This window comes from Lipophrys pholis (genome assembly GCF_963383615.2).
Source record: "Lipophrys pholis genome assembly, chromosome: 7".
Lineage (NCBI taxonomy): Eukaryota > Metazoa > Chordata > Actinopteri > Blenniiformes > Blenniidae > Lipophrys > Lipophrys pholis.
This window is the reverse complement of record NC_137638.1, coordinates 13,474,133-13,499,094: the sequence shown is the minus strand read 5'-3', so window position 1 is coordinate 13,499,094 and position 24,962 is coordinate 13,474,133. Positions and strand designations below refer to the sequence as shown.

The 24,962-nt window shown below is 39.6% G+C and overlaps 1 protein-coding gene across 2 annotated transcripts in view; it reads left to right on the top strand.

The window, feature by feature from the left end:
- The window catches only part of oxct1a (3-oxoacid CoA transferase 1a), a 45,333-nt gene that overhangs the window by 1,012 nt on the left and 19,359 nt on the right, over positions 1–24,962 (top strand). For both annotated transcript variants that reach the window (XM_080467789.1, XM_080467790.1), the window contains exons 2-12: positions 638–746; positions 1,790–1,880; positions 6,408–6,543; positions 6,679–6,828; positions 7,242–7,348; positions 8,009–8,069; positions 21,234–21,341; positions 21,661–21,775; positions 22,199–22,293; positions 22,957–23,005; positions 24,472–24,544. In XM_080467789.1, the coding sequence (XP_080323915.1) occupies positions 638–746; positions 1,790–1,880; positions 6,408–6,543; positions 6,679–6,828; positions 7,242–7,348; positions 8,009–8,069; positions 21,234–21,341; positions 21,661–21,775; positions 22,199–22,293; positions 22,957–23,005; positions 24,472–24,544 (1,094 nt within the window). The remainder of the gene's footprint in view (positions 1–637; positions 747–1,789; positions 1,881–6,407; positions 6,544–6,678; positions 6,829–7,241; positions 7,349–8,008; positions 8,070–21,233; positions 21,342–21,660; positions 21,776–22,198; positions 22,294–22,956; positions 23,006–24,471; positions 24,545–24,962) is intronic.

The following is a 24,962-nucleotide window of genomic DNA, read 5'->3' as shown; positions in this document are numbered from 1 at the left end:
TAATAATCTAAACGCGTTGAGAAGGTTATCAATACAAGATGACAACAAAATGAAAAATAAAAAAGAGAAAACTCACAAATAAAGGCACTATAGCGATTGGATTTTATTGTAGACCCTCAAATTAAACAACAGAATATGATTTGTTAAGAGAGTAATGGGACAAAGACAATAAAATAGTTAAAACAAATAAAAATCTCTGTACCTTTCAGTAGCTATGAGTCAATGTGAAATCTGAGGTTTTAATACCTACCAGTGGTTTTCAGTCGCTCATAAGTCACAGTTTGCATGTGAAATGGATGGGAGCCCAACCGCATGTCTTGATGTCGAGTGTTACTGCGTGATTTAAAACTCCTTAGCGAACTGTTGTTTTGGGACTCTTGGCAGTGGATGCCCCCATTTCTCCGCTCCTTTTGTTGTGGGATTTGTTCCGCAGCGATGTTTGTCTTTTCCTTCTTCCGCAGAATAAACTGGATCAACCATTTAAACTCTACAAACACATTGGCTTCCCTCCCGGCACAGTTCCAGTCGCACCTCATCACATTTCAAGAATAAAGTCTCATTTATTGGAAGCACGCTTGCTTCATGTTTAAAGTTTAATCGGTGACATGTCGTCTTCTTTTTGTTTTTCACCTCACAGAGCTGCGGCTGTTATTTTTCCACCTCCAGCCAGAGAAGCTCACAGTTTTACTCGGATCCTTTAGAGGCAGTGAAGGATATCCCTAGTGGATCCACTCTCCTTGTAGGAGGTAATACACACAACTTTTGGCAATGCAATGTTTACACATGGGGTATTCTAATGATTTTCGGCTGCCTTGTTTTGTTTTGTTTCTTCGATGACATAAGCTGAGACGTCGGCACTGTGTGAGTCAGATTACTGACTGATTCATTCATTCAGCTCAGCTGAAGTTGCATCACTCAGTTTGGAGGAAGATGCTCTATAGTGTGGATGCTGGTGCTTCTTCACAGAAACAGATTTATGAGCTGATGACAACGACGGACAGGCTTTCGACAAAACTACAAACCCGCAAGGCAAAAGGCAAACGGGTTTAAAGGAGTTAAGCTTCACGCTCGGGTGTTACAAGAACTGGATACAAGTTAAAAGTTTAAAAGTTCACGTTACAGCGGGAGATCTCTCCTCTTGCTCTCAGGAGAACAGAGTTACGATAGGATTGATAAACTGGAGTTTATTCAAATAATAATGTCAGCAGTTTAATTTTTGCCTGGTGAGGAAGATAAAGAGCCTGCAGCTTGTGTACATGTAACCATTTTCCTACTTTAATAACAGTAATCAGTCATCAGTCAAGACCGTATGGTCAGTTTTTCCCAGCACGGGTCATGTGTGACAGTGGAGACGTCTGCTGTGACCACGAGTGACTTTCAAGTCTCTGCAGCATGCTGGTCGATTGCCACCCTCAACAATGAACGAGCACAAATTCCACCGCTCTTATTTATAGTCAAGTCCCGAGTGACATTGTGATTTTCCACAGACGCACAGACAATGGTCTCACTGACGGTCTTACTGGTTACTGGTGTTGACACTTCATACACACGGGGCAAGAGTTGCCCGGGGATTTTTTTTTTCCCAAGGTTAATGGACTTTGGGTTTTTCTGTGCGATTTGCAATAGTTGAAAAGATCATGTGATATTTTTTCTGTCTGCACAAATCAATGATGGGCCTGATTTACAGGTCGACGCTTTCCTCCCATGTTAACCCAATTCACTTTCCTCCCGCCGATTTCTTTAAGGTCGCAACACTTATTCTCTGTCCTTCTCTGTAATCCCACCACAGGTTTTGGATTGTGTGGAATACCAGAGAATCTTATCAATAGTTTACTGAAGACCGGCGTTAGCGGCATCACTGCAGTCAGTAACAATGCAGGGTAAGTGTGTACGGAGAACTGGGACATGACATGTGTCGTATTTACATTTGTTTTCTAGTGAAACAGAAAAGAATACAGATTTAAAACTCAGATATACGCCTATCTCTAGGGGAATAACATGCCATTCACTTCTACTGCACAATATATTTTATACTCAAACATAAAAGCTCTGTTTTATTGCCTCCATTTAGTCGGATTCAGTGAATGATTCTCTCCCTTGTTACTCTTTTAGTATTCAGCTGGCCCTTTTTTAAACTTGTTATGACATCTGTGGCGGCCTGAAGGTCAGGAAAGCAAGCTTGTCACGAGAAGTTCGCTGGCTTGAGTCAGGAAACCCACTTGTGCCAAATCAAACATGCCGAAATGCATTGTCTCTATTCTGCCTCTGTTCTTTCACTTGTCAGGTGGTTTGTTAGTTGTGTGTAGGTTCCACCTTTTGGCACACGACAATGAGGTGCTCATGGTAATGATTTGCAGATATTTGGGCGTAACGTGGAATGCTCATCAAATAAAGTTTAATCAAGTCAAACCTCAAAGGTAACATTTTCTTGACATTTCCTATATTTCGAATATTATTATAAATAGTGTAAGACTTTGAAATTGAAATGTCTAATACTTATTTGTCATGTTACATTTATTTTGTCCGTCATTTTAAACTCTTGTTGTTTCGGAGTGGAATTCAAATACGTTGTTGTTACACACGTACAAGTACAGTGGAACGACAAGTGGTTTGGCATCCAATCCATAGTACATGGTAATATTGATACTTGAGACGGTTACAGACGCCTGATCTTCACACCCGAAACAAAGAAACATGAGAGCCATGATTGGACGTCAGCTGCTGCAGGCATGATGAAACTAACGTATTCTCACAATTCAATTTTGACCCTTGGGATTCTGCACTCAAAATGTTTACTTGACTTAGCCCCCTCTCATCAGTGTCCCAACTTTAACATTGGCTTCATGTTGCTGAGGATTTGTTTAACCCTTTCATGTACTGCCGTGGCTTATCTTGTTTGTTTTTGTTTATTTTGTGTAGTTTTGTGTGTAATGTGCTATATAGATTCTCTGTATGTCCGGCCATAGTTCACAGAGATAAAGACAGCCACATATCTGGGTTGGATTTCAACAACAGGAGTAGAGGAAGAAACTACTGGAGTTCACATTGGCCAGAGGAGGGACATGTATAACCGATTAAACTAATTATTGTAGTGTCATATGGTGTATCCTACTAGTGAGCTGTCCAATTTATTTCATTTACATTCCCTGGTAGAGTGGAGAAAGGAGGAGGAGGGCTCAAAGGGGAGCAGAGTAGTTATGTAACTGTTAATTTTAGAGGGAAGATTCCTGAGGCTGGAAAACTCTCCCTCGTGCGCTGGGCTGTTTTTGAATAGCTAAATAAATCACTCACATCACTGTCCATTGATAGATACGAGATGGTACTAAAAGAAAAAGACACTATTTACACTACAATGGCTGCTTTGCAATGTGGAAAGTATTGTTTGGCTGTAAGGACTCAGTATTATAAACACAAATCACAGAATTTACTGCCATTCTCAAAAATGTATCCACTTATCAGTCTTTAATGCTGCTTAGTCCAACTCAAGACCGTCTCACACACTCCCATTCATACCTACGGGTAATTCAGAGAAGCTAGTTTATCTCAAATGCACATTTATGGACTGTGGGGGAAAAACCGGAGCACATGGAAAAAAAGAATCCATACTTGTGCTGGCAGAACACGCACACTCCGCACAGAAAGATCCCCAACTGAATTCCAGGTTTTCTTGCTTTTTTTTTGGACGTGAAAGAATTTGATGTGCTTTTACATACGAAACATGTCATGAGCTTGATGTTTTGACATGTTGGCAGGATTAAAAGTTGGTCTGAACAAACAAGACTGTTTCTACTTCCTAACCAAGATTGAACACGCGCGAGCGTGGCTGACCGATTGTTAACCAAAAAGTCAAGTGATGTGTTGTCTTGTCGCAAGGTCATTTACACAAGTGTTCTTCTGAAGGAATGAAAAAAAAAAAAGTTGACGTTATGTAGTTCACGTTGTGTTATTTGACTGTGACATTAACAACGTCTAAAAACACAGATTAATTTCTATATTTATGTACTGTAATACAAAAACATGAAACCGTTCTGAACTGAAAGTATACTCTGCGACTTCACCTCGCGGTGCAGCAACACAGTGGGCTCTTTATGCCCTGTAATACGAGATGAGACGCATTCAGCTGTACGGGAGCAGATTATTGGGCCAAGAGTGAACCGTCTCCCCTCCGAGCTCTGCACTACAAAACAACAGACTCGGGCGACATAATCAGCAGCCGCAAGATTATTGTACAAACGGTAAAAGGTGGTTAACACTCGTCTGACATCAAAGCTGCAATTTGCTCTTATTAAGGGAGCGTTGAGGATTTAGGCTTCAAAAGAAACACCCACACACTTTGATACATAGCGTTGCAAACGGTCGCACGAATGTGTCTTACTAAAACGGTAATACGGGAGAAACACTGAGTCGAAAAAGTGTTTGTGTGTGTCTTCCTTATCGTAGTCATCTGTTTTTGGTATTCTGAGAGCGATATGACCTACATATCTTGGCAGGTGACCTGAGATTAGAGCTGAGGACAAAGTAGTCGCCTGTGAGTCTTTGTGCCTCGGGACGGGAAAACAACAAGAACCCTGCAAAGCTCAGATTTCCTCTTGGCTTGGATTAGTTGGAGCAGCGTCAAAGACGGAGAGTATTTTGGGATGCACGCTGTCATATTAACCGACGGCGGACGAGTTTCATGTTTTGGAAGTGGGTGGAAGTAGGGCATTAATTAAAAATGTGCTCAATGGTATTACAACCCGAATCGCAGTATTTGGAATGAATGAGGATGACTGTAGTTGATGAGATTTTTATAGGAGCCCAGTAGTGTAGTGATTAACATTTCACATTTATTTATTTTTTAAACCCGTATAGGTTTTTCTTCTCCATGTGCTCAGTGACTCCATGTTGCCCACAGGTGTATGTGTGTGCCTGCATGAGTCTGTGCGTGTTTGATTTCTGTCCTCTCTTGCTGCCTTTTGCCTTTTTGTCAGCTCCCTCGTGACCTCGACCTTGCAGGGATATAAAACATCGATTTAGCCTTCATGTCGTATCAGAAGACTGTAATACAGTTTGAGTTTGAAACTGGTTCATAGGTTTAATAAAGTTTTGCCTCTCCTAAAAACGGTCTGACTTTGAATGACTATCTCTCAGAACGAGTCTTTTCATCTGCTTGCTGATTTCACATTCAGAGTCATAACCATAGTGACTCAGTAACTTTTTTTTTTTTTTCCATCTCTGAAGTTTATCTTGCTCAAAGGAATATGCATTTGGCTTTGAGGAGGTTGTGAAACAAATAAAGACTGTGCAGTAAATCACACCTTTGTTTGTCAAGCGTCCTCTGAAGATGGGTCTTTACTATTCCTATCTTATTGTGTTCCTCAGAGTGGATGTGTGTCTTTTGCCTTGGTTTTAAAATCATTAAAAGAGCCGCAGCAGGATCATTGGCTGAGCTGCACTAAGCACTAAATAACCTCTCTGGGGGATTATGGTAATGATAATGATGTTAACTAAGTTACCGATTGAAGGAAGTGAGGCCTTTTGCAGTCAAACAGTAACACTAAATGAGTCTTTATGAGCACTGAAAGGAGAAGGTCAGTCCATATGAAAATGATTCTTTGTAAAAAATACAAAACACATACATTCCTCTGAAAATAAGATGGAAATTTTGTAACTTCGAGTAATCATACGAAAGCCTAAGTAGTGGATTAAAAGTATTTACCAATTTGAACGTATAGATCCTACAGCATAACTCATCTCTGCACCAGAATTTTGTCACCTACACTGTCGGCACTGCTGAAGTAAAATAAGTGGAATATGCAAAAGTATAAACACTATTTTCTCAAGTAGGAGTACAGATGCTTTGGATGAGGACAAGTAAAAATACAGTTCTGAAATGTACTGAAGTAAGCAAATGGGAAGTAGAATTAATATTTTTTTCAACTTGGGTGGTATTGGAGTTCATACACGCTCGTTGTAACTTGTTTGTGTAATGCTATGTTATTATATATATGTCATTGTAGATCCAGAAGTTTAACCATTAGCATTGCCTCGGGGAACACTTGCATTGTTGAAACAGAAGCAGGACGTCTTGGCATTCAGTCTTGTTGATATTACGAAATAACCTTTTGATATCATCACCCTCTGCACCTTCGCTCTCATTACCTTTTATCATCATGCTCTGAACCTTATGCTGCATCGTTATCCAGGGAGATTAGCACAAGTAATGAGACAGTTTGGGGACTATGAGAAGTAGAAAGTACAAATATTTGTGTTGAAATGTGGGTAAACCTGTAACGCCTGTAAATCTACTGAAGTACAATACCTTAAGAACAAGTACTTACAGACCTCCATATTTCTGCTCTGAGTGTACTGCAGTACAATAATCATGTGTAAACATCCGTAATACTGTGTGTGTGTGTTTTCTTCAGGGTGGATAACTTTGGCCTGGGCCTCCTGCTGCAGACTAAGCAGATCAAGAGGATGATCTCCTCCTATGTTGGAGAGAATCAAGAGTTTGAACGGCAGTATCTGTCGGGGGAGTTGGAGGTGGAATTAACACCACAGGTTGGTTTAAAAAAAAAAAAACAACAAAAAAAAAACATACAAGTGTTCAAAGGTTTTCAAATCAATCAAAAAAAAAAAATCGATTTCACTTAATTCACAGTGAACATGAGTAGCAATCGTGTCTCCTGTCCACAGGGTACTCTTGCAGAGAGGATCAGGGCCGGGGGTGCTGGGATTCCAGCCTTCTTCACAGCCACCGGCTATGGCACTCTGATCCAGGAGGGAGGCTCGCCTATCAAGTACAACAAAGATGGCAGTATCGCCATTGCCAGTGAAACAAGAGAGGTGAAAGTGCCATTGTTGTTGCAACCATCAATGGCTTTGCTATTTTAATGCTACCTTGCTGCAGATCATGGCAGATATTTCTCCCCTGAGAACTTTTTACTACGTTTGATTGAGGGGCTTAAGTGTTTTGAAGTTTATGGTCGCTCCACCTCGGTTTGAATTCAGGGTGTGACGTTGCAGCCAACAGCATAACTGAAATCAATAGTTTTTCGTGTGAAGTCAGGTTGTTCTGTAAAAAAAGCGGCATTGTTTTTGATATTAAAATTACAACTTGACTTGTGTTTGAACTCAGTGTTGTATATGTACAATTCTCCAAGAGTTCACAAGCATGTGGTTTTGCTGCTTTAATCAATTCAATTTACAATAAAATCCCCAACTAAAGTCACCACTCAAGCTGCTGTCTTCATGCACAGGTACGAGAGTTCAATGGGAGGCACTACGTCATGGAAAAGGCCATCACTGGAGACTACGCGCTCATCAAGGCATGGAAAGCTGACAGGGCAGGAAACATTGTTTTCAGGTGAGAAACAACTTGTCATCATTGAAGCAAAGTAGTAGACTTGTAAATACTTCAGCTTCTTCTTGGTACACTTTATATTCAGTCAAGGTAAGGTTAGACTTTTAGAAGGAGCATTTGTGGCACCAAAGTTGCTTTATAGGTTCACAGATGGCATCAGATATAAAGAGGGTATTCACACAAAAACTTAAAAACAGTGTTAAACACTTATGAATGACTTGTCGTGTTGCTGCAGTTTCTGAAAAACAATAGTCGTGGTTTTATTCTGACTCTGGCGGGACTCAAATGTTCCTCCATTCTAATGTGATCGTGAATAAAAGTGACATGCTGAAAATTTAAAACAGGTTTAAAACATGTAAATTCAGATTTTCTATTTACTTGTTATTCTTATCAGTTATAATCTAGTCATGGGAAGATTATTGCAGATTCTGGGACTTGATGTTGGTGTTGGGACTATACCTAAATCAAATTAAAGTCCAATTCAAAAGATGTTGTGAATTCTTCTTCCACACGAGGGCAGTGTCATCCACTAAAATTTTAAACTTGAGCTGATCCAGGCCATTATGAAGACAGCGGCAGTCTTATTTTGTGCAGTGTGTTCTTAAGGATTTTCAAAACTCTCGTTTTTGTTCCAGTATCATAATATACTCCTATGTTTGTCAGGAAAACAGCCAGAAACTTCAACCAGCCCATGTGCAAAGCAGCCAGAACTACCATCGTTGAGGTACGTCTTCTCATCAACACAGTTACACGATTTAATGGAAAACTCTCCACAGATTCTTGTCATTTCAGTGCCTATCTTAAAGATGTGTACTTCAAATTTATATTAATAGGTAATATGACAAAAAAAACAAACATGTAGGCTATCTTTCTTCCACAAAAGCTACAGTCGCCAGTATTATAGAAACAAAGAAAACTCTATGTTGAGTTTGCATATCACATATGTCAGTCTGTCATTTTTTAAAAGCTTCTTCTCTCCTGGAAGACATCCCTAGTAAATTAGTCAAATAGAAGTTGGATGGATGGATAAAAATCATCTGTAAAAGAATCTTTGTAGAAAAAAGTGTTGATACTAAGTTAGTGACCATGATGCAAATACGATGGTAAAGTGGGTCAGGATTCAAAGTTTCACATAATAGCAATACACAATGTTACATACTGAAGCCAGCAAAGCAACAACACATCTAAAAACTCTCCACAAACATGGTAATGCTGCTCCTTTTTCTTTTTTTTAACTCAAGGTCAAGAGTAAACATGTGCAGCAGGTGTAAGGTCAAAGGTCTTACAGTTGTCTTCTGTTTATATTCAGTTCATATTTTCCTGATTGCACCTGTAGAGCCTATATATCATGCATGGTTTAGAAGTTTTAAGATCCATATGTCATGATTTCCAACTGTCTCTCAGCTGTCTAGCATCGATTCGTGTCATGCGTCTGGTTTCCGACCATGAAAATGGTTTTCCTTTGTGTGTATGAGTGTTTTTGTCTCGGTGTCCTTCACTGGCCCTCCAACACACAAACGGCTTCACACCTCCCGTATAGACACCGTTTGATTCAGGAGGCAGCAGGGAGAAAAACTGTGTGTGAAAAGCATAAAACACGGAAAATGTGTTTAGTGAAACCCAGTTGGATATATAGGACCCATTTTCAATTATTTCCTGGGAGCCGAACTCAGTATGTAGTCTACTGGTGAATAAAACTGCAGAACCAAAAGGGGGAATTTAATCTGGCCACCGTGTAGCGCTTAATTTATGTTCCCGTGATCACAGAAATGTGTCTAGATGTACAGCAGTTACATATATGATTCTTATATTTAAAGTACTTGGCAGCAGGCCTAATACAGAGGGAGGTGTGACGATAGAAGCCATGCCAGTGTTGGCTATCAGTGAATTATGGAGAATCAATGCCATGGTATATTAGTCATTTTCCAGTTTCCTTCCACGGAGATAATGAGACTAGTTGCCCTCTCAGCAGAGCTGCCGCTGAGAAGTGTGTCTGTGTGACATCTGCTGGAATTGCGCTATACACTGCAGTGACATGACTGATAATGATAATGGTGATAGCGACACACGAAATGCAGATATAATTGGCTGGGATTTTGTGTCTACCGTCGACTGCAATCTTCATGCACCCAGAAACATGTGCTGAAGGCGTTTTGGGGAGTTCAAAGGATGTAAAAGTAAAAAAGCTCACAGAGCCAACCTTCACTTTGACTGACAAACGGAAGTTTGTTCAATTTGCAATAGCCAGGTGAATTTCTAAGATAGTTTTTTTGTGGCATTTCTGCCTCCATACAGCGGCGAGTGGCGGCAATGATAGGAGGAGAAAGTGGTTAACAAGAGCTGAAGGTGAGATTTACATCACCCAATCAAAACTCTCCATGATGTGCCAGGCACACTTCGAACAAGGCCTGAGAAACCTTATAAACACGACTGAACAGGAGCTCAACTTTTTGTTGTTTGATATTTCCAACAAGTAAATAGTCGGCATGAATGTTATGCAAGTGGCCTGGAGAAATGAGGCCTATTTACAAAAAGAATTAACGTCACATATCAATCAATTAACCTCCTCCAAAACACAACCTGATAAAATTCTTCTTACTTTAGAGAACGGGGGCTCCGTCTCTGCCTATGGGCCTAATGAGTCTGTTTAAATGTAGTTTGACAGTTACAACCAGCTGTAAAATACATCATATAATGTCGTATAACTGGCAGATTCAGCCTCGTCCCTGTGATTCGAATGACAAAACACGTCAATTAAATTGTCCAATGTGACGTCGCAGTGATTTTGATTCGTGTAGCAGTCTGATTGCAAAACGTCCAAATGTTTAATTTGTATGTGGCTCATTTTAAAACACAAATCATGATTTTGATATACTTACGTTTAAAAGACTGAGGTTTTTGTTTTTTGTTTTTTTGTGATAACATTTTTATTTTGTTTTATGAACAAAATGTGAACATTGCAAACATTACAAAAACAGAGAATTAAAGAAGAAAAAAACCTAAATAATAAAAATCAATAAATTAAAACAAAAAATACAAATTGATTGATTTTGATTTACTCACTTTTAAAAGACTGATGTTTTTTAAAATCTAAACCTGAAACGGTGTCCTAATTCTGCGGACGATCATTTTCAAATTTGAGTAGGAAATATTCTATAAAATAGGTAACCAGTCTCAGGAAAACATTTCTTTTGTTGGGAACGAAGATTAAGTCTCCATTAGATGTACTTTTTCTGAAAGTTCTTGAAATCTCCATATATACTGTGTGTGCATCACATTTTATGGTACTTTTTTATTATGGTTATGTGAACATTATCTATGACATAAGCTATTGGTGACAATAACATGATAGACAAAGGTTGTAATACCCATTATGAAGCCTTTATCTGTGATAATGAAGCAGTCATTGTGGCCATAAAAATGTATTTATCTTGAAGATCTATCTTGTTAGTGTGTGCGCAGTCATAAATCTGCCTGTTTCTCATCAGTAAGGATCACTCTGGTTGCTACAATGCAGGTTCATGACATTTTTATATTTTTACTTTTGTTTTTTGTTTTTTTAGTCTTTCAGCTCCGTATGTAACAAACCTTTAGAACAGTGTCACACAATTTCCAATACTAAATAATTAGTTTCATGTTTGAACGGATGATATTCTTTGTAACCACATTTGCACCAGATATCAGTGGTACCATACTTACTTTGTAACTGCTTTCATATGAAATGTTTTTAGGGTAAAAATATCAAATACCACGCACACAGCTTTAAGAGACCAGACTTAAGCAGTATTAGACTATTAGTCGTTGTTTTATGAAATGAATAGTTATTTGTACGATTGGTTTAAGTGCTTTGTTGCAATGTCGTTACATTGTCGTGGCTCTAACAATTATAATACTTCTCCAGCGCCGACACACTGCGCAATTTTAGTTGTCTTTTTATTACCTGCAACGCTGTAACTCGGACAGGTTTTTATTGCGTTTCTACTTGTTTGATCCTTAGTTTGACTCTCCATTGAATTGGGTTGAAACAACTGCGCGACGTACTTCGATTGGCAAGAATGGCAACATTAGCCTTTCCATCATCTACAAACATCGCTGGTGTCGTCACAAAAACAGTTAAGCAAACCAAGAATCTAGCTGTTGTTGCACAAGCAAAATGCTTCACATGGAAGTCGGACAATATTTTAGTTGGCCTGCCTTATACGCCTTTGAGAATTGTATTTCTGCGGTTGTTACGTCATTCTCTGATCTATTCCCGTTGATTGTTTGCAGCTTTAGCAGCAGTCACTCTGTTCCTTCTCAATGAACGACATACAACGGCACATTTGAACCCACGACCAAAGATATCGCTTCAGTTTCCCGTCTTTCATCAGGGACTGCGAAAATGCACTTAATTGAAACGGTTCACCCGCGGAGCAATTAACGGTTACCAAGAGCAGGAAATGCCAGGGCCTTGTGGTCATGGCAAGTCAAATTCGGGAGCTTCGGTAAAATAAATTCTTATAAAAATATCAGCCACTTTAATCGTTTCAGTCAAAGGGCAGCGGCTTACACAGCAGCCGCAGGCACCCACAACATTATTAGATCAGTCTACATTACATTAACAATTGTTTTGAGAACCCCTTATCAACTGTGAAATTGGTCCTATAGTTAGGGAGATGAGGATCACACACACACACACACACACACACACACACACACACACACACACACACACACACACACACACACACACACACACACACACAATGTTCTTATCACTACGATTCTCATTATTGCTTTCAACAACCAATTGAACGCTAACACGTTCAAGTGTATCGTGATAAGTTGTGTCGAGTTTCCCCTTCACACATGGAAAAACTGTCTAGTTAAAAAAGAAAACCTCCTGCCTAATAGATATTTCAATTGTTGGTGCTTAAACTTTGCATGATGTGATGAATCAGTCTGCAGCTTTTTTGGGGGGTGAATTTTAAGGATCTACGCCAAGACTTACTGCAGCAGTGTGTTTTGGCTGCATCAAATCCTGTGATCTGCCTATTTGTTTTGACAGCAGCTTCATGCTGATTGCCCTGAGCAGTTGGGTTTAATTGCTTTGCTCAGGGACCTACAGTTGGGCAACACATCAGCCAGAGGTTGCTTCCATAACCTCTGAATTATTTAATTTTTTTTAAAGGCATATATTATATCCTCACCCGTCCGTCATGTCTGAATGGCTCAATGAATGTACATATGTGTTTAATATGTTAAATCTCAGTGGATCTGACAGATATGTAGATATGTAATTACACCTTTAAAAGTCTGTAATAGAAATTGTTGGAAGCAAATTCAAATGATTATATATTATGCATCAGAAACCCTACAATTATGACCATCCAGCTCCACATTCATGATGTTCAAGTTTTTTCATATTCTATTAAAGGTAACCTCATGGGAGGTGCTTCCTATCCATACATGAATTCACCTTTGATGGCATGTCATCACCTCTTTCAGAGTTTGTGCATTGGTACAGCTTGTGTCCATATTCCACGCATATATTTTCTTTAAAAACCAAATTAAACTCTTACAGTTTGGAGGGGTGTCAGAAAACGAGATAACACAAAGGCAAATTTACACAAAAGAAAATTACCAGATCATCGCCAGCTCCCGCCAGGGTTGCTAAGCAACCAAGCAGTGCTATTCAATTGTTCAACGTTGCACAGTATCCGACTGGTCCGGTTATTCCCTTATCGCAGGTACAGTGAAAGGCCCTGGTGCATTGTGGGATACAATGCACCAGAGACCGAATCAAAGCAACTATCAGTCACAGTAAATGACTCAACTGCGTTTTGGTTGCAGTGAAATGCAGCCGTGTGGGTGTAAGTGTGCACGCACAGCCCACCAGCCAGCCAGCCAGCCATGTGAGAATTACATGAATGTATTTTTAAGCATGCTTTGCTCTTTTAACCGGCAAAGAGGTCTAATTGGATATAAATGACCTTCATCCTGAGGGGTTTCAGCATCCGCCTCCCACCGTAAATATGTGTTGAAACAAAAACACCAATAGATACTCAGGGCTCAAACAGAATATGATTTTGTCCTTTCGGCTTTTCATTATTGTTACACCAAAAACAGTTTACACATTTTGTAAAGGACAATATCAGTTTCAGTATCGACTGAGGAACTTATAGAACTTATTATAAAAAAAAATGATAATCAAAAAATGGCATCTCAAATGTGGGTCCTTGCAATGACACATCTCACCTTACACCACTGCTGTAATCCTTTGCGTGGTGGAGATAGAATGTCTTGTATCTTCTATTGCTCTCAGCTGGAATTTCAATCAGTTTTCCCAGCCAAGAGTTTTCATGCTATTTTGCATCACTTGGTATGCCTTGTTGGTTTTACTTGTACCCCTCACTAACTCCATTACTCAAGCTATTGATGACAATTAAGTAGAAAATCGTTTATTTACCTCATCATTTCCTGCATAAAAAGGCTTGTGAATTCACTTTTGTGTGCTTAAGATATGCAGTGCATGTTTTTCATGTTTGTCTTTTCAAGTTGTAGCAAAGAATGTAGCGGGAGGATTAGGGGAGTCCCTTTCAAGCCCTTTTTAGATAAACACAACAGTGTTACAAGCAAGTTCTGTCTGTTCTAGTAAATAAAACATACAGTACCAGTAAAAAAGTGTGGATACACTTTGTGGTTTCATGACTCAAGTCTTCATGTGAGAGTATCATCCTAGAGTCTGACATGTCACAAAAAGCAAAATATAAAAAGATTAGTTTTACACAAAATGTGTGTGTTCTTTGATAGTGTCATTTTGAGTTGTACTGTATATTTTACACACCCTAAAATGTGTTATTTGAATTAAAAAAGATGTTTTACACCATAGAGTCCTCATTATAACAAACGGTAGTGTCGAAAGAGATTTCATCCCCCCCATTCAAAAACAGTGACAACAATTCTTTTTTGAATGTGGGGTGAGATCTGCAGGGGTCTCCAACCTCGGTCCTGAGCCCCTGTCCTGCATGTTTTCGTTCTCTCCCTGCTTCAGCATACCTGAATCTAATGATGATGTCATCACCAAGTTTGTGAAAAAGCCCAATAGTGAGCCCCTCATTGCAGTCAGGTGTGTTGCTACTGGGAGAGAGCTAAAACATGCAGGACAGGGGCTCTGGAGGACCGAGGTTGGAGACCTCTGGTTTAGAGAGATTGTTAAATTGCTGTAATGTGGACAGATGAGGGGGAAAAAGACTTAAAGTGTTTTCGCCTAAATGTTACTATCCTCAGTAAAGTAAATGTCACACTGATGGGATTAACGTTTGATTTAAATGGCAGTTGAGAAGAAGGTGTCTTCAGAAGCCATATATTGAAGCTTTGTAAGAAGCATAAACGGCTTTGACAGTGATTGGCTTGGAGAGACGAAGGGTTATGACTGGACCAAAAGCAGCTGATCTTTTGAGAGAATTGATTCGCCTTGTTAAAGGAAAGAGAAATACAAGGTGTTGTTGGCGAAATAAGTGTTATCTATTTAGGTGGATTGTTCAAGAAATGAAAGAGAGACCCGAAAGAAAATCTAAACAACAATAAGTAAGTTTAATATTAAAAGCCTCCAGAAATCACAGTTATTTCCTAATTAAACTAAGGAAGTGCTCTATATGCAATGGTTTATACATATGTGGAGTAAAAACATGCACCTTCCCATGAGTGACGAGCTGAGGCAAAGGACACTGGTCTGTAAAACTTGACATAAGAACATATAAAGGTAAGATCAGGAAACAAGACCCAACACGTTGCCCTAAACCTAACAAAGTATTTGTAACTAAGTGGTTCTTTTATTAACTATGTTCCCTAATATGTCGGTTCTCAAATCCTTCAGTTTTGATATTCTTAGTGAGCGAGTAGTTATTGTGTATGTATATTTTTACATTACATCACATTACATCACATTACTGTGCAAGAAAACATGAAGGAGCGATGTGATTGGAAAATTATGCTTCATCCGAGATTTTCTTTTTAAAGGCAGTCTCTGTAAAGATTGACAGAGGTTCACTGATCTGCAAAAATACTTTTATAGGTTCTGTAGTGGTTTAGAAAAAAATATATTATTCAACAGGACATTACAAAGGTTTGGAACATCCCACCATCCACACTCCATATGTTAATAAAAGGATTAAGAGAATATTAGAGAAATTGTGGTTCGCAGGGGACAAGGCTTCAGGTTAATATTAGAAACGGTTGATCTTCAGGACCTTGGGCAGGATTGCAATATTTTGAAGCGTCTCAGGATTTGCTTGTTTTTTTATAATTAAAAAGAGATTCTATTGATTCTTTTCAGTAAAGCAAAGCATTGAACACTTCCAGAAAACTTTATCTGTGAGAACGATTAAAAAGAAAAGAAAAAAAACTGCAAATTAATGCTTGAAGGCCATGTGTGAACACAGTTTTAAAACCTCTGCTTTCTCTACTGGGGTATGAAGCTCATTTAAAAAGAGCTGAGGCAAAATGGAAAGCTGTTGTGATGTCCAAATTAACATATGGAATTTAAAGATGTCAGAAGGCTTTAGAGCAGTATCTCCTCCCGTCCAGATAACTCCTTTCATATCGCAGTTTGACGGTACTAAACCGCATACTGTATTTTTCAAAACAGCATGGTTTCACAGTAGAAGCCTGCCTGGAATTCAGACCTTTCACCAACCGAAAGCATTCAAGACATCATCAAAAAAATGAGCTTGAATAGGACTAAAAACTGTTTAGCAGCAAGAGTCGCTCATCAGATAAAAGTGGGAAAACATTATTCTTCCCAGACGCGAGCACACAGACTTCACTATATTTCAACATCATTGTAACACTTAAAAAAATTAAAATTTGCATTAGTTTTCTGTTTTACGGATATTTTTACTTTGCTGTGGTTTTAGACCTGTCCGAGACTCCTGTACAGTGCAGTTGTGTGGATATGATTCTGACAGAAAGCATTCCTCACTTGAGTTGCAATTAAGGATGGAGATTACTTGGAGGTGAAAGTTGCCTGGCAATATCTTTTGTCAACACAGGATTTATACATTCTGCATGCTTGTAGCTATACAGGTGCTTTATTACATTATCATTAAATTGTCCTTCATTTATACCAACTGCAGCTGCTCAACCTGTGAAAATACTAATTGCATTTAGCTTAGGAAAGGCTCTTAAGTTGTGAACATGAGAGCTCAAACTGCACGATGTGGCGAAGCTTCATCTGAGATGCAACAATCAGACCACACAGGCTCGTATTGGCTCGTATATGTCTGTAGATAGGTCAGGGTGACACACACCTCGATTCCAGTGTCACACTGACATTTACGAGTGAGTGAAACCAAAGCTGGCAACAGAGGGCTCGGGGTTTAAACACCACTACGTAGGTCATTACAGTGTTGGTTAATAAGTGATGATGGCAGGTGGTAGAAGTGGAGGACAGATTTCCTGAGCATATGCACAATTTCTCAATTCAAGTTCAAAGTTTCTGTCCAGCTGCCAATCTTATAAATACGAAGCACATTGTGTGCAGAGTTAGGTGTTGTATGAAGTGCAATCACTGCGATTTGAGGTGTGAGGAGAGAGCTCTATGTCGAACGCTTTAGTGTACACTATGTCAGCTGAAGTATTTGCGTCTTTGTAATGCTGTCAGGGTTTGCATTGGTCGTGTGTCCCATATTCCCTGTCTCTCTGCAGGCTTCTATAGGCAAGGCATTCATCCACTGAGAGGAAACAGATCGCTCGTGATGTCAGTATTCTGGGTTAGAGGATGCAGCCTGAGCTGAGCCCTGAAAGTGGCAACTGGTCCTGGCTTAATGCCCGCATACACACACACACACACACACACACACACACACACACACACACACACACACACACACACACACACACACACACACACACACACACACACACACACACACACACACACACACACACACACACACACACACACACACACACACACACACAATGGGAGGAAGATGGAGAGGCTATAAATATACACAGTAATGAGAGTGTGGTGTTGCTGTCATCCGCATGCCCTGTTGCCCATAGCCACCTCATCTTTCTCTCCTGACCTCTTGACTGTTGCGTTGCAGAAGCTCCAAACCCCAAACAAAATACAAACACGGAGAACACAACAAGCGGGTTGGCTTCACGAGCTAAAGCTTTCACAAACCCCAATTGTTTAGTTTGCAGAGATGTTATATTTGTGATTAAAAAATGAATTTGAACATAAGGGTCATCAAATGAGATCTAAGCATTCAAAACCAGGGAATCTCACTCTCATGGCACTGGGCAGGTGACTTCTTGGCTTTCTTTTTTCTTTTTTTTTGCAGCTTTTTGCTGCACCAGTAGACTGAATTTACACTTCCAAAAAACATTTGACCAAAAAAAGCAGGATCTGTTTGGAGTTCATCGTTTACACCCCCCGTCTGGATTCTGTTATATTTTGTGAACAAGATGCTCAGTACCAGTGAAGTGATTTAATTAAAGTTGTTATGGGATATTTATGATGACTAAATAAAGTAGTTAAATGTTGTTAAGTAAGAATTATTACCCTCATGTGGTCTTGGCATACTAACAGTTCATGGATCAAAAACAGTGTCTGCATTATGAGGCTTTTACATGTGATACAAGCTGGTGTCTGAGATCCGAGTAGATTTAAATGTCTTTGTTGTCATTGTATGTGAACAGACAAAGAAACTGAAGTGAGCCTCTGGTTGGTGCACAGTAAAAGAGACTCACATACACATTAAAGATTAATACATCTATTTAAAAAACAAAGTTACAATTGTAGTGTAGCAGCATAAGATATAGTGTAAAAGAAAAAGTGTGAGTATTATAATGTGACCTGATCTTAAAGTTGTCAGTAAAAGAGTAATTATCTGTTTAAAATGTGATATATTGATATAATAAATATCACTGTACAGTTTGCATGTGCTATTCAAAGTTTTAGACAGCTGAAGTTAATTGTTTTATGCAGAGGGCTTTTGAGTCGGTTTAGTGTGATGTAACTTATTTTGTGCATCGCATGTAATGGCAAGCGTCCACTTTTACAATAACTGTGAGGATAAGCTCAGTTACATCATTTTCACATTTGATTGGATTGGTGTTCTCCGTGAGAATGTGGTTCAAATGTAAACGTGGCTGTGTTATTTTGGTCAGGTAAATATTGATTAAGCCTTTCCCGCGCTGTTTATCAATCATAGAGGACTGCGTGTGCATCACTGCTGCTGGTTTATTCGAGGAATTGGGTTTGCATTGTGTCCCAATCAGTTTGAGATTAACAAGATTTGACAAAGCTCACAGCCTAAAAAAGCACAAACTCTCGAAAATGCGCTCGCTGCATCCCCAGAGGGTACTTTGATTCCCTCTATCCTCCTGCCAGCTCACTTCATGCCTCACTCTGCTCTCATTGATGTGAAAATCGTTCCACAGATACTGGAATATCAATGTCTATGTGTGTGTGGCTGTTTGCCCGCTCCACACACCTGCTCATTTGCGTGCGTGTGTCTGCGTTATTCTCATGTGTGTGTATTCTGAGTGTGAGTGATTGTTTTTGTGTTTATTTTTTTTCCATTTAAAATGCTTTATCTTTCCCCCGTCCTCCTGTCTGAACTACATCTGAGGGCTCGTGCAGCCGGGATCCATCACCTAGATGAAAGGAATGAAGGCTTTTTTATGTACACGGCACATTTAAATTGTATGAGCTTGTTATTGTGCTGTGACTTAGCTTTGGAAGGCTAATTGAAAAAAAGAGCGAAAAGCACGTTTGTCTGCACGTGCGTGTGATAGATCTACAAACTGAAGTATAGGTGTTTTTTTTTTGTTTTTTTTCCTATTTGTCAGGATGCTTACTATCCAAATTATTTTTGATCGAAGGTAAAAATATAAGACATTCATACTGTTAATTAGGTCCATTCATGTTAAGTCTTGAAACTTACAGTATGCCACTGAACATTTGTTGTGATTTCCCTGCCTGCAGCCTCTTCTGTTTTGATGCTGTTTCATGATGTGATGAGTGTAGTCTTCCTTGATGAAGACGTCTAAGGGAATCATCATTCTCACAAAAGACAGATCAAGCCCCCAGAGAAAAAATGTGGGTGAATGTGTGGGGCGGCTGTATCAGCGCTCTGACGCTACCAATCTCTCCTCGCATTGGCCTCGTTTTTTTCACCGCCAAGCATCTGAGATTCACCATAAACTGTTCAAGAGGACAAGAAAAGGAGTCTGAAATCACTTTATGGACCATAGTGGCCCGAGCTCACGAGAGACCAAAGCCTGTGTATCCATGACAACGCTAAGATGGGATCCACTCTTAGCCATTGACTCTTCTCAGTCAGTTCTGAGTGCTGAGGGAGGAAGTGGAGATAAGAAGAGATTCAATTCAATTTGCCGTGAACGGCTGCTTGCCCCTCATGTAAATGGAATAAGTAGGTTACTATCTGAGGTACACAGGAGTGATGCACACAACAGTAGAGGGGAAGGCGAAAATTGTTTTTTCATGGTTAAGTCCCCCTTTTGGTCCCAGGAGATGTGGCAATAAATCTCATCCTCTGTCCTTTTTTGAATTTTTATCAATAGCCACCTTGAAAACCCCTCAGAAAGAGAGTCTGTACCTCATGTGTTTGATAAGAAAAGCCGGATCTTTAAAGGATTGTCGTGCATCCCTTCTCAGCTTGGTTTGACTCTTTTTATTGCTCTATCTTTCAGTGTAAATGTGAAATTGACATAAAACACTTAAATCCTGGATCAAGCTAAAAAAAAAAGACTTCGAGGTTTCATGAAGCCTACTCAGGCTGTACAACTTCCCCTAAACCCCCTGTACAAGTGGAGGCTAAGTTTGTAACAGTTCCTAATGTTACCTAAGGAGATGGGAGCAGGTGTGTTCCCTGTGGGATTTCTATCCGTGTCATGTTGACCTAACGCTGCCTGAATCAATAGTCATTTCCATCCTTGTCTCTGTGAGTCAGATAGAAATAATCCCTTATGTACACTCCTCTTCGCCGAGTCTACACTTTCCACACAAAGGCGGTGCACTTCCATCTTAGACACAGGAATACTGTTTGGCAGGCAGCGAAGACCTGTGTCCTCTTTATGCAGCCATATAAAGTACAAAAGCAATTTCAAGTGATAGCAGGATATACTTGGATAAAACAGTGGACTTTATTGAAATTGCCGGAGTAAACACAACCTTCATGCCAACCCCGGTAGACAATCTTGATGTGAGTATTTTGGAAAGTTGCTGGATATAGAAATATTTAGCAAGTATTTTCCCTGTAGAAGTAAGAAGTCTTTTCTGACCCTTGTGTTACATCTAGCCCGGCTGTCCTTAACACCAATACAATCTCCTTTTTGCACCTTTACCATCAACTGCCTTTGATCTCAGGATCAACCGACATCCTGTGGGCACGGTAATGTTAAATGATGTTATCGTGTTTTCAGAAGGCCGGGCTGGTTTTAGGTAAACAGATGGCTCCCACTGGACTCAGAGGAGTTGCTAAAAGAAAAAATGTAACACCGTCTTCCACAAATAGTTTTTTCTCTATTCCATGTGAAGGCCAGCACGGTAGCCGTATTCAGAGAGAAACCTGTGAGGTGATATTTAAAGAGCAGAGATCTAATTCACTAACTCCTGGTAACATACTCCACTGTTTGTATGTTGTTTAAAGATTACCTTCTGACATTAAAAAAAAACAACCCCCAAGGTCAAATCTTGAGATTATCTCACCGTGTGGTAACTGATTTTCATCGGTTCACCTCTTTCATGCCATGTCTGAAATGGCAGAGGGTATTTTCTGGTAGCATGGCTCCGCCATCTAACCCTTCAGTCGCAACAACTGCAGGACATTTGACAGGTGACGGCAGAGATCACCACTCTGTTTCTGTGCAGGTGGAGGAGGTGGTGGATGTTGGGACGTTTGCTGCAGAGGACATCCACATACCAAGCATCTACGTCCACAGGGTTGTCCAGGGCTCTGGCTTTGAGAAAAGGATTGAGGTACAAGCGAGAGCTATCACAAGTGTAGGAATTGTACAGTTAAGCCACACAATAGCACGATGAATCCGTTATTTATCGACTCTATGCAATATCTCAAGTTCCAGTATAGAATTACACATGAATGCTTCTTAATAAATGATCAGAATTGATAAATAATGTATTCTGTAACAATAGAAGTGGATGGATTACCTCCATTTTTTTTTTTAAGTCTTTTAACATAATCCTCAAAATCTCAAACATTGTCTCTAATCTTCATATCAGAATTGACCTCTTGAGCTGCTTTTTAAAATTTTACTTCGATTATTCCGCATTCTTTCAGAAACGCACGGTGAGGAAAAGCCAGGAAGAGAAGCCCAAACCAAAGAAGGATTCCGACATTGTCCGTGAGAGGATCATTCGAAGAGCTGCTCTGGAGTTTGAAGACGGGATGTATGGTATCCTTTGGGCAAAGTCACGAAGCAAAGAAACCTGGACTTTGGCTTCTCCTACAACTCGCATATTTAATTTAAGTAGCTTTTGTGGCAGTTGATTGCAGAGTGGAACATACTTTCACCCTTCACATTTACATGTTTATATATTGGTTATTAAAGAAGCTGTTGCTTCAAAGGAGTTTATGTATGTTTAACTTGTGACCCTAATCACAACTCGCGGCATGTCTGAGGCATCATAAATGTCATGTTTATAAATATATTTATAACCCAAGCCTTTTCCTCGCAGCAACTCGGCTTTTAAGTTTGCTCGCACAAAAATAATGTGCTGACTTATAGGGTTTTAAAAGACACCACATGATACGTGGGAGACTCTGAAGTGTTGTATACAGTTATTTTTTGCCCATTCTTTAACACAATGTCAATCAGCTAACCTTGGTATTGGTATTCCCATGCTGGCCAGCAATTTCATAAAGCCAGACATCACCGTTCACCTCCAGAGTGAAAATGGGATTTTGGGACTGGTAGGACCCCCACTCACTTTCTTTCGGCTCAGGTTTGAGCGCTCTTGACTTGCAAAATGAGCTGACAAGCAGTCATTTGTCCTTTGTTTGTATGGTCAACTGAAAGTTTCAGTATTGGGAAATGTTTTCGCACCAAATCTTGTGCACTGAGCACGTGATTGATGAAAAGCTTGGTCTCATTCATAGTTGCAACCTTCATTTGAAATGTGCTGGTTTGTTATGTACCAGATTGTTGGCAGTTTGACACATTCTCTCCCATTATTATTTCTCACGATCATTATTTGCTGGCTGAGCCGTTTATCGGATGGAGCTGCTGCTGCTGCTTCTGCTTCTACCGTAGGGGGAATTTCCTATCAGTTGATAAGTAGGATGCAGGCGCTTATGCTAAGACCTTATTTGTAAAAGTTTCTGCTAATTATGAGGGCCAGTTTTAGAAAGGCACTGATCTCTCTTTCTTCCTTCACTCCCCCTTCATGCAAGGACTTGCTCCCTTTGTTGAACACAGAGAAAGTCAATGCTTCATCCAATCAGAGAAGTGTGATTGTGTGTGTTCTCACCCCCGAACGATCCTTGGTGGTTAGACTGAGTGACATGTTTGAGTGCATGTGTGGCTGAATGACTGCTTCTGTGCACATTCCTATGTGTTGCTCTTCTTTTATATAGGGTCCGTACCCTACCGAGGACGCAGTGGACGCAGACTTGATTAATGCAGGTGAGGGTTCAATATAATCAATAACTGTTGGTGATAAATTCACAGGTCAGAAAATAAAATTGATATTGTCATTGGTCTAACTGAGTTACCTGAGGGGAGCTTTTCCACGTCCATTGCTTTGTTTCAGGAGCGTGGTCTAGCTTACAAGCAGATGCAGATTACAAAACTCGAACAGGGGATAAACTGAGCTCAGATTCGTAGGACTTGTATTTTAACTGATCTTAAATGGGGGAAACAATGACCTGTCTGATTTCTTTCAAAACATGTCAAATGTTGTGGCAGTTCACTATTACTCTCTCAGATTTATATTGCATCAATGTTTGGACCTGTATTCATTATGCACATTTATAATTGACCAATATATCATTGGGAAAACACTGTAAACTGCAGAACCCATGACTCAGGGGATCTGATTGTCACGTGCACTTTCTGCTACTTCAAAATTCACCTCATGTGTCATAAGGCCACAACCCTTGTGTGTGTTCAGGTGAATGCCAAGTACATTTTCTCTTTGAATAAAATTGAAGCCAAAAGGGGGGAAAAAATTTATCTATGTCAGTGAGAAACTATCCATAGCAATTTCTTGGTTTTTGAGTCACTTTGTTTCTGCGGTAAGCTCAACCAATTGTGGCTCCTCTACATTTTGTTTTAAGACTTTTTTTTTTTCCCCATTGTGATGTACATGCAAGATTATTAAATTCAAGACCAATGCTTTCAAATGTTTAGGAAAGATTGACCGAATGCTGCACAGAAGGAATGCTCTAAAAGTGAACAGTGTTATTACTCAATTTATATTACTGGATATAATGTAGAGTTATTTAACATAAGAGAAATCAGTAGTCACTATGGCACCCTTTGCTCCCAAAGCAGCATCAGTACTTCTATGGCGAATTGCAGGCACTTTTCTGAAGGACGTTTGTGTAAAACACTATTCAGAACAGGGCGTAGTGGATGTAGGCTGTCTAAGATTCTTCTGCCTCTGCATGTAATCTCAGACAGACTCCATGAAGATGATATCAGGGCTCTGTATGGGCCATACCATAACGTCCAGGACTCATAATTCATCTAAATCCCCTTCGTAATGACATTGGCTGTGTGATTAAGATTATCGTACTCCGCTGCAGAGTAATTCCAGAGCCAGTCATATGGCTTCTTGATGTTCTTGCTTGATGGAATAGCGCTCTTTCTTTCAAACATGTCTTAAACCTTTACTCATTAGTGCCTAATACTGTGAACAAGACATTCTTTGTAAAAATCAATCATATATTTGCATCCAGGTATGTTTTAAGGCTGTATAAATCATTTTACAGAATTTTTCTAATTCTTTTGTAAACTGATTGTTATTCTTTATTTTGCCCTCTCTCCATTCTTTATAAGGAAAAAAAGAAAAATAACAACGTAAATGATTTTGTGTGGTTAAATTTATTGCTCGGATAAATCAGTCTAAATGTTTTGTCTCCTTTCAGGAAAAGAGACGGTCACTGTGCTCCCAGGGGCTGCCTATTTCTCCAGCGATGAGTCATTTGCCATGATCCGGGGGTAAGGCTGTGAGACAGGCTTTAAAAAACGTATTTGCTGGCTGATAGCTTGATAGCTATGTCTGACATTTGTAGACTTGCATGTAAGTCCTTTCAGAATAACTTTCTCAATGCTGTGGACTGCATGAATTGTAACAGCAGACATACATTAGGAAGTGTTCTCATTACACACCTCACAGTTCTGCCGGGGGGTTTTTTGTGTTTGTTTTATATATATATATATATATATATATATATATATTTTATTTTTTTTTTTCTGCCCTTAAAAGCAAAATTTGACCACAGTACATAACCTGAAATTGTACCACTGGGTAATAACAAATAGCACCTGTCACCCATACAACTTGACTGCTGCATTGTCAATAATCCCAAGGTCTTTGGTTCTTATTGATTTCCCGCAGACTAAGATTGCCCACCCG